Source organism: Rhyacophila brunnea, unplaced genomic scaffold, assembly GCF_057557595.1.
Source record: "Rhyacophila brunnea isolate RB1 unplaced genomic scaffold, BYU_Rbru_1.0 scaffold_1, whole genome shotgun sequence".
Taxonomy (NCBI): Eukaryota; Metazoa; Arthropoda; class Insecta; order Trichoptera; family Rhyacophilidae; genus Rhyacophila; species Rhyacophila brunnea.
Window position 1 is genome coordinate 43,930,778 of NW_028232751.1, and position 21,797 is coordinate 43,952,574.

The following is a 21,797-nucleotide window of genomic DNA, read 5'->3' on the forward strand; positions in this document are numbered from 1 at the left end:
TAATTGTTTACCAAACAACGTAAATGATTGTAGTTAGGTACACCTACCTATATTGTAATGTACCATTACAGCCGTAATAAATTGATCTAATGTAATATTAAGGGGTCAATGAAACTAAGAGTTAATTAACAAACACGTTTATCATTAGTTATAACAACTTTTTAACAATTAATAGCTGTGTATATATTATATAAACAGCTATCTTTAGAGAAAAACTAAGATATATGTATGTACAATCCTGGATCAAGTATGCAAATCCTCCACCCGAAGACATACGACGAGATTTCTTGCAGAATCAAACTGGCATGGACTATGTTCAGGTACCCAGTGACGTCCCTAGACAAAATGCCACCCCATTTTTATACAATATTTTTTATCGTCCGTGCGTGTGTCGTCTCTGGTTCGAAAAGGACGTCGAAGGCCAACGGAAGGAAACTAGACATCGCAAACCCGACAAAAAATTACAGTCCTCTTTAATCTTTTATGTTAGGTACTAATAACTTTTGTATCCAACCAGTGAGCTGATTTTTTTAATGGAAATATATTTTCGTCGTTGTAAGTCTAGTTAGCTATTTATTTATATACCAAATGGTTCTCCTCGATTTACCGCCCTTCAAGTAACTGCCGCCTCCAAGCGAAGCTCAATCTGCCTACCCCCATGGGACGTCACTGCAGGTACCTGCATAGTATCTGCAAAATTAACCTCCTATTATGACCAAATCTTAAAGTAATCCACACAATGTGTGTTACCAGTGCTTAGTACACATGTGAAACGTGTATGTATCCTCAAACAATAAGAAAAAAATAATATTAACTATAACGTACTTATTAATTATAACGTGAAAAGACTGCAGGGGTGTGCACTATTTTTTACATACTATCTACTTTGGAGAATAAAAATCCTCCGCGATCTACTTTTTCTGAAATTAAACACATATTATAATATATACTTACTATATAATAGATATATTTTTAAACCAAAACAGAATCTTTCTAAGAAAATTAAATAAAGAGTTGTATATAGAAAAAAAATATTTATATAAGTACTTAACTGTAGTTATTTGAATACATACATTTTATTTTGAGCTTCCGGATGCTACAGAGCATGAATTACTTACCCTACATTGTAAGGTGTTAACAATTTTTGTATAATTGGGAGTGTAATTTCTCAAACCATTTCTCAAACATGAATTCGAATCCATTCCAAGTGTTCTTCCGTTAAAGTTGTTCTGTATGTACTTCGATTTTATAATTTCCATTTGCGAAAACGGTGATTCGCACAAGTATGTCAAACTTAACTTAATTTTCAGCACATTTTAATAGATTTGAATACTTATCTGCTTCCAAAATATGAATAAATAAAAATAAATATTATTGGAGATCGACCAAAAATCATTTCGCGAATGACCACTGCTATAAAGCCTCGCTGGCAATGATAATATATATTATAATATATCGCTTGGCGAGTAGGTAACTGCTGGACAAAAGGAGATATATTAATTGGTATCCACTGGGCACGACATGACGAATCGGCGACCTTATAAAGTTCAGCAGGTAAGTACGTGGCAGCGAATAATCATGAACCGAGAAGAGTGTAAAATGTTTAGAAATGCCTTCATCCAGCAGTGAATGGTTATAATGAAAAATGTATTTTTTTCAAAATCGATCAAGTACTTATCTTGAATGTGAAATTCTAAAACAACCTTTTTCCATGTATATAATACATAATAATATAATCGATAATAACTCTACCGTAGCTGCTACTTAATTGAAAAATGTGTATCAACACTTTTATTAAATTCATAACAATGAATTATTTTGATCTAATAAAAAATGTCCATTAAAGTTGGTAAATTGTTTGTTTTTATAGTTTCACAATACTACTTAGAAAAAAAATATTATACACGTTTTTACGAATTAAGAGAAAACTACTATAGGTATTCGTGTTAACAGCTGATATTAACGTCTTTTTAAGTGGACGAAATCGGTTATTGTGCATGTGTTAAGCCAGTGGTTCTTAACCTTTTTGAAGTCACGGTGCACTTTTGATCATATGAAAAAATTGCGCTGCACCAAAATCAAACGGTCAGAAAACAAAGAAAAATATGACATACCTTTAATTCAAAATTAAAGATATTACATAACAATCAAAGAAAAAAATATGAAAGAAAAGATATATACATATTAAATGGAAAACCGTAACTAAAATTACCCTTAATAATAATGAATTTTATTTGATGTCAAAATCAATTAATGTGATACCTTGCAGATATTAGAAATAGTAGGTCGAATATTTGATATAGCTACCCTCAATGATTCTTCGTCTAAATTCGTAAGTTTTTCTCGTTTTTATATTAGTTTAGTTATTGTTGAGAAACCGAGCTCACACTGTTGAAAACTGTAGCAAGATTTTCAGTGCCCTCATGTAGAGAGCTGGATATTCGTCTTGGACAGAAATCCAAAATTCCTTCATAGTTATTTCAGAAAATTTAATTTTTAGAGTACGATACGTTGACAAGGTGATCAATTCAACTCGATGTATCAATCGTAGCAAATGGATTTCGTATCCAGTCATAATTTTCTATATTTAAGGAAGGAAAGTAATATGCAATCTTTTCGGCACTCAGCATATTATGAAGCACTAGTTGCAACCTGCTTTTGTCGTAGTCAAGTAACATGCAACCCTTCGCCATATTATATATAGACATTTTGTAAGTCAGGAAACACAGTCATCTAAAATAACCATAAAATAAAATTCTACAAGTGAATAATCATTTAATTATGTCAATCAGCATATCACATCAAATTCCATAGCTCAGCCACATATTTTTAAATGTTAATAATCATTAAAGAAAATAGAGTTAAAGGAGAATTTTATTACTATTAGAAGAAATTTGTGGTGTGTTTTTCTCACTTAACTGGTCGACCCGCAACGCCGGGCCCCCACGCTAAAGCCCTGTCAGCTCCCTTTTGGAGGCCATGCCTGACAGTATGAATGGCAAATACAATTACATAAAAGGCTATTCAAGTTCTGGACTCTGGTACGAATTTGTTTTTTTTACCCGCAATAAAGCCAGTGTTTCACTAGATGCATAGCATGTGGTCCTATCCTATTGGAACCACATGTTTTCCAAATATAAATCTATCAATTATGGCCACAAAAAATCAGTTATCAATTGCCTATAGCGGACACCATTGACCGTAACGATCACTCTTTCACCATTTTCGAAGAAGTATGGCCCGATGACGCCTCCAGCCCAAAAACCGCTCCAAATACTCGTAGTATCTTTCGCAGCCTGTGGGTTTACCTCGCCCTAAATACGGCAATTTCCGTAACTATTGAGGTGAAAATGTGCTTTATCACTGATGATGATGATTTTCCTTGAAAATCATCATCGGTTGCCTGCTCTTTCAAGGCCCAATCAGCAAATCTCCGACGCTGCCCGCGGTCCATTGACATTCTTGTGTAAGCTGGATCTTATATTGTGTAGATGAAGGTCTTGCAGAACATCTCTCTAACCTCAGCTATTCGTATCAGGTCCGTAATGCCTCAGAAATTGAACCACTTACAGAAGTTACGTAGCCAAGACATTCTACTTACGCTTGTGCTGCCTTCTTCCTGTCCCTGCATTATAAGTTAATTGGTTGTTAGAAATGTAAAAAACAATGATAAACGACTATTTTCATTTGCTAAATAATTGTAGTTTCAAATTTGTCCTATCCGTTCTAGAAATGCTATTAAAAAGTATATAATATTATAATATAAATATATACCTATTAGTATGTAAATATAAATTAAGTAGATATTGTGTGTTTTAATTTATGTTTGAACTAGAGTAAGACACCGATGTATGTGATGAATGGCAAACAATAAAACTGAGCTGATAACCTCAGTTTTGGGAGGCCCATATTTAAAGTCTACATCCCGTTATGTGGCGGGAAAATTTGATAGTAAATATTGTATCATTCAATAAATTATAACGTCTAAAAAACATTTAACTTTGCAAAAACACATTTTTTTTGACATTTAAAAACAATAATTTATTCAAATAGCAGAGGTCGTGGAATGCTTACGTACAAAACAAGTTTGTTTAACAGGACTTTGCGGTAGATCAGTTAATCAGATAAATTTATTAATTCCTATAGTACCTACATGTACTGATTTTTTTTTCAATTCAATTTTTTTAAGGATGTTTGTTATCCACTTGCGAAAAGATCTGTAATTCACCTCGCAGCCAGCTTCTCGATAAAACAATTATTTTTGGTGTACTACATTAAAAATAATCGTAGTTTCTTATTGCTATTTTCGTGTTGAACGACACCTCCAATAATTTCCACTCATATCCCTTTGTTATTGAATGATCACATCACTACGCCTTCGTCTTTTATACAACATAAATATAAGCAACAGAGCCATCTCTAAGTACCTATAGAATATAGGTACCACAGACACATATACTTTATTCAAGTCTATTGAATCTTCTACTAACAAAGTAAATTAATAAAGGCTTGGTATACCTAACCCAAAGTTTTTTTAATGGACTTTGATGGTGCTTGCCCTTGAGATCGAAGGACTGTCTACTTCATTGCACGAAATTAGTAATGATTTCTTGACAACGCCTACCTATCATTGCGCATTGGCTATGTTATTCTAGGCAAACCAGGCTTTCCGAACGAGAAGTCCAACTACTGAAGCTGTGTATATACTTTTTAGCGAAATATTTCTTTTACAAAAAAAAAATCGGTGTGTGTACGTATGTACGCGCGTTATAAGTTATACTTATTTGGCGTAACAAAACAAATAATAATTATTGCATTGGACCAAAACTCATCTTTGCTATATTACAACGGTTATAATCGATTCAGAAGTGCCCATGATGAATTAATAAAAAAAAACAATTTTTATTGGCGTGTTATTATGATAATATTCATTTCGGTCTCAATGGTATTATATCGATATAGATACCTTCTAGAAGGATATGCAGTCTGGTATTCAGTCCGCCTTCGGCTTTGTATACAGAAAATTCATTAAGTGCGGCCTTTTGAAATGAATCTAAGATGGCAGAATATATCCTTTTTATTTGGCAATAAGTTTTGAATGTTAAAATTAATCAAATATGCACATTCTTCTCTACAAAAGCTGTATTCAGTAGGTATACATTAAAAACTAGTGTCATTAAATGATTAACTTCACATTCAAATTCATATAGTGACATGTTTACAATATGACATGAAAACCGAAGAAATTTAATATAAGCAGTAGAGTGCACGTTTAATAATTTTGCACTTTTTGATACGCCTCTTTGTCTGATTACCTCGTATAAAATTAGATCAAATAATGATATACATTTGTAATTATATATGTAATAATAAATAGATTTTATGTAATATTATATAAAAAAACATATTTTTAGAATATATTACAGCATTTTCATCCTAAAGCCGGAATGCAAAGTTATGAAGCATACTTATACCTATTTCAAAAACACCATAAAAAGAGTATAATGGTTAAATACAAACATTATAAAGAAGGTATATAAAAGTGGCTAAGTAGTTATACGACAAGTAATACTAATCTTCACGTAAGTGGGATATATCAATATCCGAAACGATTTGGTTGAACATATTTATTGGCCTCACCATTGGCATCGCACAGTAGGAGAGCAAGCAACCGATGCTCCCGATTTATAAGATAATCAAGATAGGGGGACACAAGTCATTACTAGTAGAAATATACTAAGAATGGCAAATTTCTCATTTATAACGTGTACACCAGTGGTCTCCAAACTCAATAAGGATGTGAGCTACTTTCAGAAATTGAAATTGTCTGCCGAACGACTTATACATGTTCCTCCTTTATAATTTTTTTATCATCGTCCTTTATCGTACAATATATAATATTATTATTATATTACTTTAAATAAATTAGGACATCGAACTTCCAATAAAACATAAAATGCGTAGGTACTTTAATTATTCATTTATAAACTAAATAATAATTGAAAAATATCTTGAAATAAGCGAGTAAAATTAAAATTAACTAGTGAAAAGAATTGCATTCACTTTCCTGCACATTTGTTTTCAATTTTCGGTGAGTACCTTATCACTCCTATCCGAATGCAATTATCAAGTTGTACATATGTGAGTATATTTACTTTTAACCACCTTCATAGTGGAAAACGTTGGTTCACTAAGTAGGTAGAACAAAACAATGCCTGAGCGCAATTCGAATTAAAATTGGATACTTTTCTGTTAGGACGAAACGCCCTACAGATTCTACACTTGAGGCAAAACTCTTAAGCGATATTCACATTGAATTTCTATCAATTCCATATCTGATGAAGGGCCATCTTTGTGAAAATTTTCGACGATACAGCTGGATAATTTTTCATTTCGTAGTCCAATAATAAAATATGAGAGGCAAATTTAAAAATGATAAAATATCCTATGCGAGCCACCGAAAATGCCGCTGCGAACGACCGTTTGGCGATCACTGGTGTAGGTACACCATAGAGGTATTAAATAAGTGTACACCTACGAGGTGCGAGGTTAGATATTTACGAAATAGCATCTTGACGTGCATTTAATTGAAGTTTCTAGTTATTAAATTATTATGCTAACCACATAACAGATAATAAATAGAATAGCAATAGGCAATATTCAATACGCCGCATGGTGAAGCAGGCTTTTGAATGTATGAGTGTCCTACGAAAATGAAACACGCATTATGCACGTGCAATAGTGTGTGTAATACACCAACATTAAATGAGCGTAAATGCATAAACCGAGAGCAGTTTTTAGTATTCGACGTAAAACGTATTTTTAACACGTGTGTAAGTTTAATCCGGATTCATCCTTACTCGAGTCGGTTACCTGCTATCGCCTTACCCGTTGTGTATTTCAGTTCCCATTATTTCTGAGTTCCCTGATGCTAACTTTATGCGACTTTCCAACATAAAAAGATTACCCATCTCAGCGCATCTATTCTATACACAAGACTGCTATCGGCAGCTATAGAGGATAGTTTCTCATATTTTTGTATTGAAGTATTAGCACTTATTGCAATAATTACGTTAGATAAGTTAGTTGTAATTATTACAATAAGTGATATGTTTTAACAGCATGTCTCTTGGTTGTGCATAAATTCTAGAGCGAGATAGACAGTTTTGACTGTTCAGACGGCAGATTGTAACAATTATAATACTTCAATACTGCCGATAGCGGCCGATAGTTGTCTTGTGTATAGAATAGATGCGCTGGTATAGACATTCACACACCAAAATTAATATCCAAATAATTACCAATATCAGTAATGCATTCATAAAGGTAAATGTACCTATATCATTATTCATTATGTAAGTGCTGTGCGTCAATTTTATTGATAGTACAAATTATTTAGTGTTACACATTTTTATAATATATCTTATAATCACGAGAAATATTTGAATGCGTGTATTAATTGTTTTAGGCATAACTGGAGTTGATGGACCCCTGTGGCAAGAGCATCGTCAATTTGCGATGAGACATTTGCGTAATGTCGGCTTCGGAAAACCAATAATGGAGGAATACATTATCGAAGAGTTGCACCAGCTCGTGAAGTCATGCGAAGAACACGGCAAAGACGTTTACTTGAACACCATGTTGGCGCCACACGTTATCAATGTGCTATGGATGTTCACCGCAGGTAAGCTAATATTATTGTACAATTTAATTCGAACACAATCTTCCCATCAACCTAGTCTAGACAAAAATACATCCACGCATGAACAGCTCACAACTGTTTTGTAAACTCTTCTTCGGCCATATCCGCCCCTTAGTTAGATCGTATGGACACCACGAGACGCCGCTAAGAATCCATGTTGCTCGCCAGTCTTCTTGCATCGTTCCAGGTCAAACCAGCCACTATATAGATAGTATTTAGCGGCCTTCCTGGACGCCGGAATCTAGTTGGCTTGAAGAACAGGCAAGCCAGGTTGAGTTTCTCCTTTGACATTCGCAGCATGTGGCCCAGCCAGGTCCAACATCGCCTCTTAACTCTCAGCGTGATGAGAGGCTGGTTGGTGCCTTCTCTTATGTCCTCGTTGCTCCTAAAGTCATACCACCACTCACCCAGCATGCGTCAAACATCTGTTTTTGAAGCTCAATATACATTGCTCTGAGCCTTTGTACGGTGCCATGATTCGCTACCCTAAAGCAGCACCGTCTGAATGCAAGCGTCGAATAGGCGGCATTTGGTTTTGATCAAGTACAATCGTCAAAGACACTTCGCATCGAGTTGAACGTTGCTCCAGCCATTCCCATTCAGATAGCGAGCTCTCTCTGCAAAATGCCTTCTCCCGTGATGTATACCCCCAGGAATTTGCCCCTCGCTAATCAGAGGGAAATCTGGTTTAGAACAGGTGCTGTTGCATAAAACGTTTTCTTCGCGTTAATTTTCAAACTAACGTGAGACGAGTTTTGTTAACTATCCCTACAGAAATGTCCGTATACAGTCACACAGTATTATCAAACTAAATATACTTTGGACAGTTTCCGTCGTACACAATTGCAATCAAAACAACATTAATTACCAAGATCCACGACTTCATAAGCCGACACGTTACAGCTTGGTTATTCCAGATGTTTAGTTTAATATAAATAAATATATAATAAAATGGAGATTGGTCTACGCAGTAACATTGTCAAAGGTTACATGGAAAATTATAGAACAAACAACGTAGGTATTTGGAAAATTATAAAAAATTAGGAAATATTATTTATTATTATATATATCTATTTATAAATAAATAATTTGTGCTGGTCTATTAATTCTAGTTATCGCCGGTTTTCATAATATTGAACTAATAATATAATAATTAGAAGAATAATAAAATCAGAACATTTGCGTAATCACGCATTAGCAAAATGATATAATATGTTTAAGAATATTGATAAATGTAAAATAAATAATAATATTATATTTAATAACAATATTATATTATTGAATTAATATAAACATTATATTAATGATATAATTGAGGCAAGGTGGAAGAAACGACTAAAGTCAAATTATTCCGCTTTTGTTCTTCGATTCGTTATTTTTTTCGTTCCAGTTTAAGTAAAAATATATATATTGGTCCAGTTCCGGTTTTCGTTCCGACAAAAATAACGGTGTTTCCAGTTTTCTGCTATTTCGTAGTATAGTATTTAGTATAGGTATATTTATTCAAAATTAAAAATCGCTGTTTTCAATACTCAAATAACTGATTTTTACTCACGTAAAAAATACCATATGGAAATTAAATGCTTCGTCCGTGTACGATCAGTGCTCAAAACAGTACATTTTACGTCCAATAGCGTAGATGTAATATAACATTTTAGAAGAATCCTAAAACAAGTATGTATTACATTTTTTTTCATATAAAAACGTGCCCATTTGCAAAATCCGCTACATTCATGACAATAATGGTTCCTCAAAACCGTTATTTGATTGTCATTTCCAAAACCCGTCGTATATCGTCCCAACCATGCCACAGTCACTTCTGAGATAATCAAGATTAAACTTTTTGGGAATTCATTACCTTAACCTAGGTTTATTATGAGCCTTACAATTTTGATTTATATAATAATATTACTTATCTATTTTGGAGTCTTGTTGTCTATTATATATTTAGTGCCTTTATTTCGTATTTTGGCGCGCAATTTTGTGAAAAGTAATGTCGTTATTTCGCCCATTTCTAGAACCAGTAGCACTTCTGGTCTTTGGCATATTAAAATTTTGCCTATTTCTAGCATATCCATGCACTTAAGTCAAATTAGCAAAAAGGCACATTCTTGCCTCCATTTGGACGATATAATATTCTATAAAAGTTGTGAAATCAGTCCTCCATGTGAATCTTGTAATTACACGGTACAACTAAGAGCATAGATAAGTGAAACGACAAATAATTTTCAACAATAGGTGGGACGAGATTTCGCATTCGTCGCCAATCGGAGAGCGGTAGTCGAGGTGTGATTCTTATATCGTGTAAAGATGACTAAAAAACGTTATGTATGTACCTGAAAAAGAAAACATGTCAATTAATATATTATTATTATTACTAATACAACAATAAACATAACATTAAAGTGACGCATGTTGGATTTTTATGACAAATTATGTTTTGTTCGGCACGCGTCATTTACACAATCCGCGCGTCGCATAGTCATTATATTTTTAGTCCATACCCTCAGCTGAATATAGCCGTTATAAGATATTTTTTTAATGTAAACAAAAAAATACTGTAGGCTATTAATTATGTAATATTGGCAAATTGTCATTTCTTTAAGACCACCCACCTTGACTTAATATCCTAAGAGAATATAATATTACTAGCGAGACTGACTGGCCAGTGGCCATAGCCAGCTGGCTCTGCTACTATAATATTATTATTATAAGTAACTATATAGTTTTCGTTGCGTTACAGTTCCAAAAGTCTCGAAAATCAAAAATAAATATCACTGATATAGTTCCGAAATCCACATTTTGATAGTTTGAAATTCAGTTACTGTGGTAGGTACCTACTTACTAGGAGTTTAACTAATTGTGTTATTATTTTAATATGCTCTGTATTGTTTTATATTATGAAAAGGTCTTTAAATAATGCTCACAATGAAAAAAAAAATTGTCGGAATCTCAGAGTAACGATGTTGGAATAGTTTTTCGTGGTTTTGTTATGGCGGATTTCGGAACTGGGCGCCTCAGTAGTACTAGTAGAGTGGAACCCCGATCTACCGTTCTCGCATAAATCCTTTTCCCGCATGGATCGTTCATTTTTGAAAGTCCCGCTAAACACCCATAATAACAATGTTAAATATTCCCGCATCAACTGTTCCCCGATTTATCGTTTTCCTCGATATTTATCGTCTAAATATTATGGTCCCGTCACAAATATTATCCCGATTGACTGTTTTTGTTGAATATTTTTCATTTCGCTTTCGGAGAATTGTTTATGATACATTCAGACACGAATTTTTATAAGTCGCAACTAAAATGCCCCCCATGAAAAAACTGTAACTCTAGCTAAGAAACTGAAAATAATTAAGAAAGAAGAAAATAATAAAGAAAAACGAGTTTTTATTTTTTTGATATTTATATATCCCGCATTAATCGTTTTTTTCTTAGGGTCCCTTGAAAACCGTAGAATCGGGGTTTCACTGTATCAATAAAATATTGTGTTATTCATAATAAGTACCTACATTATTATAATTTACACCTCGCTAAACACTAACCACGTACATAACATGTCAATACTATAAGACGTTTTTCACACCTTGATACATAAAATCATAAATGCGCGTTAATTGGTTTTGAATAAAGCAACGGATTTAAAAATATATACTTACATACAAATAAATAAACCAAAAAATATATATAGCTATCAGTTGAGATTGGCAATATTATCATTATCATAGTGTCCAATGTCCGCACTATTTGCCCTATATTTTTGGCTATAACGTTGTTTCATTTTCAATAATATATTTAATTAATAATAACAATAACAATTATCAAAATTTTGATTAATTATTTGAAATTTAAATGCTTAATGCTGACTAAGACTGTTGTTGTCTAATCGCTATTATGATAAACCGTATCTATTTTCACTGAAAAAGTTATTTGGCCTATTTTAACGTAAATATGTTTGCAATTGCGTATAGGTACTTAATCTATAAGGTCGGTACGTATTTAATATAAAATAACTATTTTAATAATATTGACATTTATGGCGGTTTTCTTTAAATTATACAGTTTTTTTAACAGATAGCTAATTCTAAAACATATTATTATTATAATTCAGATTGACCCGTTAACTAGGTGTTTTTTGGGTTATCTTTTTTAGAAAATATAAAATGCCAATTATTGTTGTTCATTGTACCTATTTATTTACATACAAAAACAAATAGTATTATCAAAAACTTTTAATGATTTAGCTTCTGCAAATTTTGTTTTGTTACGGAATGAGTCTCATCGGTCTTTTTAGTCATTCTTGACTTATTCATTGTTAATCGTATAAAGTTTTTAATCATTTACAATATTTTCTCCTTCTACAATCAGACTTGGTAAATACGAATCGAAGCACATTAATTAATTCTTCTTCTTCTTCGATGGCGCTACAGCTCAAGTCGAGCCCTGGCCTCCTCCACCGCCGTCCTCCAGCCGGAACGGTCCTCCGCACGTCTTTTCTAGTTCCTGATTTTTAGCAGCTGGTTGGCATCTTTTGTAATGTTATCACCCCATCGTGTGCGTGGTTTTCCCACTGGCCTTTCCCCCCGTGGGTTTCCTTCGAGGATCTTCTTCGGTATCCGTGACTCAGGCATACGCTGGACATGGCCAGCCCAGCTTAGCCTCTGGAGTTTTATGAAGGTAGAGAGTTTTGAATCTTGGTATAAGCGGTATAGTTCCGTGTTGTACCTAATTCTCCACTCCCCACCATCATTCATGGGTCCGTATATCCACCTCGGGATCTTTCTCTCAAAGCAGTCCACCATTTCAGCTGCATTCATATTTTGAGTTCATCATTAATTATTAATTATATTAATTAATTAATATTATACTTTAATTGATTTTTGTAAAATAATGCCATTTGTTATATTATCACATCCTGTAAAAATAATAGAAGAATGTGGTTGAAATTGGGAAATTAAGGACCAGGCCAGACTATGAGAGAACGGTGACAATTCCAAAAAAAAATAAGGTCAACACCTTGAGATTCCATATTGTACCTACTTTTTAAAAAAGGATATCGACAGCTTAATCTGCTTAAAATACTTAATAAACTAATAAATTAACTATCGAGCGGAATTTAACATTTCCAAAAATACACTTGGATTTTTTTACATAATATAAGCTGCACTATGAATTAATATACTATTTTAGCTTCCCTTTTATATAAAGAACAGTTATATAAAGAGCGGAGTTGTTCTATTTTCTTATGATATTAGAAATTTGGCACCTGCAGTTGGCTATTTTGTGTGAAGAACGATAACGCATGTATTTATAAGTTTATGAATTTGAAATTTTGTGTGAGGATAGAAAATATGTTTTATAAAAAAAATCCATAAAAATTTAATTTTTGGTTAAAAGAGCAGTTAGCTGGTTAGCGAATTAAGCAGTGGATATTAGAAACAAAATGCATTATATTCTCATAAAATTTGTCATTTAGACTTATAATAATAATAAATTATTAAGTGAATAATTTAACAAGTGGTGTTTTTCAGGTAAAAGAATTGATAAAGATGATGCTCGTCTCCCAAAGTTGCTGACTTTATTGAGTGAGCGGTCTCGAGCCTTCGACATGGCCGGCGGTTTCCTCAACCAATTTCCGTGGCTCAGGTTTATCGCTCCAAACAAGACAGGATATAATTTATTAAAGAGCCTGAATCAACAGTTACACGTATTCTTTATGGTCAGTATATTTTGGTACTTAATAAAATATGTCCCTTCCCCTTGAAACTCGGCTACCCCTGTTCTAAATTTGCGGCGTCTTACCTTAATTTGAAGATCTCTTCAGCTTCATTTTTTTTGTATTATGTTTGATAAATTCCTTTCTTTTTTGTTAATTTCCTTGTGCCTTTTCTCTCCCCGGCACTTTGCATTAGAGTAAAATCAGTAAACTCAGTCAAAGCTCACTTGAGAGCGTGGCGACCTCAGTCTCTTGTAACTGCTCCTAGGACATCACCAGGCGTAAACAACTGTACAGATGCTTCACATAAAACGTAGTGACTCGTGATACGCTCGATTAAAACCGAGTGTGGTGCGGGGCGTGTTTATTTTGGAGGGTGTGTTTGTGTTGTTCGAAATTCAACAGGCCGTCACAAATACATCCAATAAAAAAATATGTGTCAACATGTCAACAGATGTACTATGTATTTTACATATCCCATGGCTAAAGAAAAATAATTATGAATGGTATAGTAGACTGTGGTGTAAATTGTAGTTAAGTAATAAAAAAATCCCATGAGTTGGTGGGGGGAGGGGAGGGGGGATGCAAATTACCTTAGTCAATAAATAACCTACTTTAAAAATTATGTAAGTAAGGTGTAATTGTATAATATAACATATTTTAAATATGTATGCATATATTTTATGATTGGTATTAAGTAATAGTATTAATATGACAGTGTTATTGTTCAATTTTGGTCCACTGAGAGGAAATATAAATGTAAAAGTCGGCGGCCACTAATTAAAAAAAACTGGATTTTTGCCCGCTCTCGTGCAATGCACATTTTGCCTGGGTAAGTGAATTCCGAAGATCTGACAGACTTGAAGACCCCCTTACAATTTTTTCCAATGGATTAACGGCCATTGATTGGACATACAGCAACAAATGTGCCTAAATCTTTCATTTTTTTACACTTATCCGCAGTGGCGCGTTAAGTGACATAGAGGCCCGACGCACTGACTGACTTTGAGGTTCCCTACAATAAAAAAATAACAATCTAATTTTAATTTTCCAAATAAATAAATGCATTCAAACATTTTTTTTGTATTATCTCTGCTTATTGCTTATTAGGTGTATTTGTATATACCTACCTAAATACCTACAAGTTAATTGAAAATAAATCGATATTATAGACACAAATTTACGTAGGGGGCGCATTTTCTTGTTTTGTTCACTGTTCGTATTTACCTACTTTAATAACCTATTTTTACTTCCAATCAGGAGCTATTAGAACCCCTACTTTTGTCATGCTTTAGGCAATAACTTTTCCCCACTCAGTTTGTGATAAATATGCATTTTTTTTTAATTTAGATATAATTGAATAACTGAGTGACAGGTTTTAATTCTTTGGGGGCGCTCTTTTAATTTCTATTGCTGATCTACTGCGTTAGGGAAACGCACCTTTGCTTATCTATTTTTCAAATATCTCAGAAAATATATTGGTCAACAGCTTCAATAATATTGCAGGTATAAAGAAAACGCGTATTTTAAAACAATCATTTTGAGTTGGTATATGATTGAAATTCCTGGTGTTATATTACAACTGTTCAAATACTCTTTTTGAAGTTATTTCAATGAAGCGAATTAGATCGACATCTCTCGATTTTATTATAAATGAATGCCCATGTACTGTATATAATTAAATTTGTATGGTCTTATGTTCGCCTGCGCTATTTTGTTTTATTCAGTAATTAGTTCAAATTGTAGAATTGTGTTTGTAATTTACACTGAGATGTGGTAAAGCGATTTGTTTTTGTAATTATTTGTTATTTAGGAATAATTACATTGAGTCTTCTCCTTGATGGGTCCTTCTGTGATTGTGATAAATTTAATTCATCAGTAAGTGCCACTATACTTGTTTATGTAGAGCAGTGATTTCCAAGCTTTATGTTACTACGCCTCCCTTAAAAAAAAACAATCTTGGCGCCTCCCTTTATTTCATTAAATAATACAGACCCCTTTTTAAATAGTCAACAATGTACTAATACAAAAATGAAAAAAACTTTTACTAAGTACTTATATATTCATTTTTAAATTAATTTGTTTTTCATGCGATGAATGTGCTTGTTTATTAGCACAATCAATTTCGATAGTAGTCAATCCAAATGTGTCATCGTTCATTGACAAATGGATTCTATCACTGGCCCCACATGCGGAGCCCGAGATAAGGATCTTTCAACCACATATTTAAAATATTTAATAGTCCTGAAACAGAACAGACTAGACTTTTTTTTTTTACTATTAATAGTTTTTAGTATGAATGTTAAAAGTGCATTATCAAACAAACCAAGAACTCAGAAAATAGATTTTTGTTTGCTTCAATATATATCTGGCGTAGAAATAATTTAAATGTGGATATATGGCGAACTTATTTTTTTTGTAATTTTGATTTCCAAAGCTCCAAATTTTTATGAATGCCTTCACTCTGTCTTTTTAAATCAGTGAATGCATTAGTGGTCCTTGCATTGATTTATTCACTCATTTTTTTTTTAAATTCCAACCAAATACAACAAAATTATCGTTCCTAAACAAACTTGCGTCAAATTTCAACATTATGATTTGACCCTTTTATTCAGACTTAATTTTTTCACGAGATAGCCAGCGCGCTTCACAATAGTATAGAAGTGAGGTGTTATAAAAAATGTCGCCATATTTCCTTTTATAGGACTGTTTTTTGTATAGTTTATAACTAGCGGCCGTTTTATAAACTATGCATTTGCAAACTGCAAACCTGTGGCTATATTATTTTTTTCTTCAATTTTATATAAATTCAACATCTACATATTCAAATAAATATTTGTCACGTCACTTTCACTATATGAAAATATGGATTCTGGTTTTAAGTGAATTGTGTTGAAGTTTTCGCGCCTCCCAGTTTGGAAATCTGAAATCTCCGGCTCTAGGATGAAAATGATCTTAATATATTCTAAAAATATAATTTAGAATATATTTTACACACAGTATATATCTTTTTATTTATTACTACATATAATAATACAAGTGAATATCATTTGATCTAATTTTATGCAAGGTAATCAGGCAAAGAGGCGTATCAGTATGGTAAAGAGTGCAAACAAGTTATAAAACGTATAAGTACTCTAAAAAAGCGTGACGAACGTAGTCTTTTTTGCACGTTTTTTTTTTATTTATTTACACGTTTACTTACACTTTATTACATTTACACGTTTATGCTCCATCAATAATTTTTGTTCAGCCCTATCAATGTGTAATTTCAAATTTGTTTCATGTGTTTGCAGTGTGTGTGTGTGTTTTTCTTTAAATTTCTGCGTTTAATGACAGCGAGTTAATTGATTGATGTTTTGTTTGCACGAAATATTATAGACATTGTACCTATATTATTTTTTTCTTTTTTTAAATGTAACTATTTGTATAATAATATTATAAGAATTATGGTACATATTATATATTATAAATCATAATCCAAATACAAGCATGTTGCTAAAACAGTGCGCGTCCTATTAAAATTTTTAAGAGTCGTCAAAGATATAGGACTTTTGCAGTCCGACCAATTAATTGGTATGACACGGTCATTAAAAGATGTACTTTTGCAGTCCGACCTATTAATTGGTATGACACGGTCATTAAAATTTTATAATTTCTACAGGAAGCAATCAATGAACACAGAAAAACTACTTCCATAGCTGATGAAGATCTTATTCACACGTTTTTGTGTGAAATGAACGAGAAGAAAGGGGACAAAAGATCTACGTTCACTGGTAAATAAATATTATTATTTCGTATTTTCAATAAATTAAGATTTTCTTTATAACATGTTATTTGCGTTCGGCTGTTCTTGTGTTTTCGGTTATTATTTATGTACGTGCATGTATGAACGTTTGCCTATTGCATCGTCGGTCCCAGGTTCGAATCCTGGGTCTGACAACTGCATTATATTGTTTTTCAATTTGTGTATGAGTCAGAGTATGGACCTAACAGGTTGAGCAAGTGGCTAACATTCATTTCTCGTAAAAACAATATCTGTCAATACAAACCTCCATTCTGTGGAGGTCCATATGATCATATTAGGATCAAACATGGTCGAAAGAATTTATGTACGTGCTGGCTGTGGTGGTGGTTTTGGGTGCCCCCTTGAGGTTCTGACAGATTTTGCCGCCTCCTTGCGAAAAGTTTGTTTATGGTATGCGATAAATCGTCACCAGGTGTATTAATCTGTATTTCCCTTAATTTTTTATGTTTTGACTTATTTATAAATATTATGGTACTTTTTGACGAAGTGACCACCTCATCTGCTTCATGAAAATCCGCCACTAATTGGTTGTCTAAAAATAAATAAAAAAACTGAAAAATTATAATACCTAGCTATAAAACTGCAGTAGCAAACGCATACTATATTATATTATTGTCTACATATTCATTTTTGCTTAGTAGCGCGAATAATTTATTGTTTCACAGTTTAAATATGAATATTCAAAATACAGAAATTGTTTAGCATTTCCAAAATACTTTTGCATTTAGAAGTTCAGTGGCATTACTCGGTCAAGTCTTTGTTAAAATTTTCGAACTGTAGCAAGTGCTGTTGGCATATTTTCTGAATAATAGAGTTAAATTAACAAAATAAAATCATGGTTATCCAAAAATACATACTTAATACATTCTTAGCGATATTTACAAAATTTTATCGTTTTCCATGCAAGAGATAAAATATGTTCACTGTCTCGCAAGTTGCAATTCAGCCCTAGAGGAAAATAACACTGTGGATTTTTTTGTGTTAAACAATTTTTAAAGGGCTCTATTTATCTAAATATTTTTCAGACCTGAAGACCCTTTACCATAAGACTAATAGGGCTCTCTAAATGGCACCTGCCCCGGGGGCTGAAAAACAAATTAATTGGCATAGGGAAAAGTATTTATGTTTCCAGATCGCTAAAAAATAATAATAAAAACATTTACGCAACACCATTGATTAACATTAATAATAATACTCTTTTTATAGTATTATGTGAGTAGTCAACGACATATAGATTTCTATTAAATACTTACTGTTATTTTCGAAGAAAAACGACACTAGAATCCAGAAAACAACATAATAACAATAAAGTCAGAAAACATGCATAATATCAAAAATTCGAAAAATGAATTATGTTTATTTAATAACATATTTTAGGCAGTCCTTGATGTAAAATAATTAAATAAAAGTACAGTGGCGGTAAAAATGCTTATAAATTTTAATTATGCTTTGAGTTGGTCTTGCTAGGATGTCTCTAGGGCCATTCGGCTGCACTATTTACAGTAGGTAGGTACCAATAATCCAGCTCTTTTTAGACAGTGTAGTAATTCATTTATAGTTTAATAAAGATTGAACTCCTACATATTTTAAAATAGCGCGAAACCCCGCATTTCAAAATGATTGATTGTTAAATGAACACTTTTTTTCCAAATATATCTATACCTATATACCTACTAATATTTTCTGAGGACGTACCTACTTTTCTGTGTGAGCTGGTCAGTGACGTCCTTAAGCAATGTGCCGCCCTCTTTTATTTGTAATTTCAAATTGTCTACAAATTTGTTAGGTACCCACCTACTTATTATTTATTTTTGGCTATCTTAAACAGACAAAAATACATACAAATCTTAAATTGACATATACCTACCTACACAATCTACTGAGCATTTTCACAAAACCTACTCTCAAACAGTGATCGTTTTAGGTATGTGGCGCTGACAAGTTTGTAGTCACCCTTGTAAAAATGTCGCCTGTGCGATAAATTGCCATAACAATATGTATTACTACTACTACTACTTCACCATGTTTGATCCTTACATGATCATATGGGGATTTTGTTTTTACGAGAAATGGATGTTAACCACTTTGACTCCAAACATAAATTGAAAAACAATATTTGTATTTGTCAGACCCAGGATTCGAACCTGGGACCCACGACATTGTATGACAACATAAAGATAATTAAGTTGTAAGGATTTTTCATGCTTTGATTAATTTACTTTCTCGTTAGACCGCATTGTCTGCTTCATGGAAACCCCCACTGCACATCCCTCCTTCATTCCTTGCCCTTAACTGTGTGCCGGCCCTATGCAACGTCTTCCTTCCTATCCCCACGGAATGTCACTGTATACGGTTCATAGTACTGCAAGAACACAATTTTGAAATGTTGAAAAAGATTTCAATATTTTTCTTTACCTTATATCTTTTGGTTTCTTTTTTAATTTGGGAGCCCCAGTAAGCGCGAAGCCCTACTCTTGCACGCCAGTAAATCCCCTCTGATTCTATGTAGGTACTTATAGTAAGTTTGCTTGCCGGCGAAAGATGTTATTTTTCATTCTTAATTTATTCTTTAACATAGTACATTAATGAAAGTTATGTTGGTAAAGTATCGAATTAGCATTAACAATAATTAGCTTAAAATTTAATACCAATTGATTTTTCAACGATAACTTGCATTCGAGATAATTTTTTCACTCCTTCCACAATCAAGCGACTTATTGCGACAATTGTCATATAAAAAAGGTTTTAATACCTACCTCTAAGTCTATACTGTCGGGTCGTTACCTATTCTTCATTGTAATTAAATGAAAACTTATTTCTAAATAAAAGTTAAAATGTTATTTTTCAGACGATCAGCTCATCATGGTGTGTCTGGACTTGTTCATTGCCGGTTCACAAACCACAAGTAACTCCTTAGATTTCGCCTTCCTCATGATGTTGACACACCCTGAGATCCAGGCAAAAGTGCACGCCGAGCTGGACAAAGTCCTGCTGAATAGAACACCATGCTTAGAAGATAAACATTTGTAAGATATTTTTTCTAATGATAATTTATTATTAATGAAGAATTTTCAGTGGGAAACTTTTCAACGCACAATTCAGTGAACACTCTCGGTTTTATTTACTTTTTGATCGCAATAATTCTATTGTTATATTATCTATTCTATACTTGGGCAATTAATTATTATTGTAGAATTAGTAAAAAACTTTGTTTTAAAATCAGGGAAAATTAATTGTACTGTTTAGAACTTTGGATCTTCTATGATGATAAGTACATACCTACCTACAAATGGAAAGTTTATATATTATTGTTAACTCCAAATTAACGATAGTGATGAATGATTTATTTTATAATATTATATTTTTTTATCTCATTAACTGATATATTGTTATCATATTATTACACTTGCGATTGACGAGTGGTAATGTCCGTTTATGAAGTAGTAGGTTTCGCGTTCGAATCCCAGGTCTGACAAATTTCGTTTTTGTCTTAAGTAAGTGGCTAACATCGATTTGTTATAAAATTATTGATGAGACAATGATGATTGTCGTACATAGGTTTTTAAGACCTGGGTATAGGTACTAATTAGACATATATTTTGCATGCAGACCGGCAAAAGCTCATCACTGGCATTGCAATAATTATTGATAAATGGTTGTCTGACATTAAAGTAGAATAATGCATTACAATGACCAAGAAATAAAGAGTTTAAAAAATTCTCATGTTAAAAGAAAATAAAATTAATATAAACGAAAAAGAACCTATTAATAAATTTTATTAAAAGTCAAATTATATTATATTTTAATGCAGTTTAGAAAACCTTTTGCAAATATCAAAGTAATGTGATGTATTCAATTGTCGCTAATTGAATGTCATTTTAATTAAAAGTGTTTTTTCACAGGCTTCCTTACACAATGGCAGTATTACACGAGATTCAGCGATATTTCAATATTGTTCCTCTGACTGGACCCCGCAGAGTTGTTCGCGATACACAACTTGAAGGCTACACAATCCCGAAGAATACGGTCGTCCTCATCAGCCTATTCTCAGTTCATATGGATCCAGAGATCTGGGGTGATCCCCAAGCGTTTAGACCTGAACGGTTTATTGGAAATGATGGAAAACTTATCGATAGTCTTGTCGATCGTATGATGCCATTTGGATTAGGTAAGAATCATCAAACTGGTGTACAAACTTGTTATATCTGTATAAATCGATACCCAATTTTCATAGGGAAACAACTCAAAATACCTTGTTCTAAGATAACGGCGTTTGAAAGTTTTGTACAAAGCCTCCTTGATTTTTTAGGTAAATGTGTTTATTTTTTAATTAGTTCTTTAATACTTACCAATGCACAATGAAACTTTACAGTTTAATAAATAATCAACCCAGACATTCCTGTTTATACTCGTAATTGAATTAATGATTAATCTCAGAAAGGGTTATTCGATTTTATGACCCGCTAAAGAAATTTTTGATTATTTTTTTTGTTGAATTATGAATAAAAGACCTTTCTACATCGAATGACATTATTAACTCAAAACTTTGAAATTTTAAGTTGCTTCCC

The 21,797-nt window shown here is 32.8% G+C and overlaps 1 protein-coding gene across 1 annotated transcript in view; it reads left to right on the top strand.

Moving 5' to 3' along the window:
• Window positions 1-21,797, top strand: part of Cyp305a1 (Cytochrome P450 305a1) — a 37,950-nt gene that overhangs the window by 14,914 nt on the left and 1,239 nt on the right. The window contains exons 3-7 of the mRNA XM_085944523.1: window positions 7,469-7,684; window positions 13,237-13,424; window positions 17,086-17,197; window positions 20,078-20,255; window positions 21,132-21,397. Of these exons, the coding sequence (XP_085800649.1) occupies window positions 7,469-7,684; window positions 13,237-13,424; window positions 17,086-17,197; window positions 20,078-20,255; window positions 21,132-21,397 (960 nt within the window). The remainder of the gene's footprint in view (window positions 1-7,468; window positions 7,685-13,236; window positions 13,425-17,085; window positions 17,198-20,077; window positions 20,256-21,131; window positions 21,398-21,797) is intronic.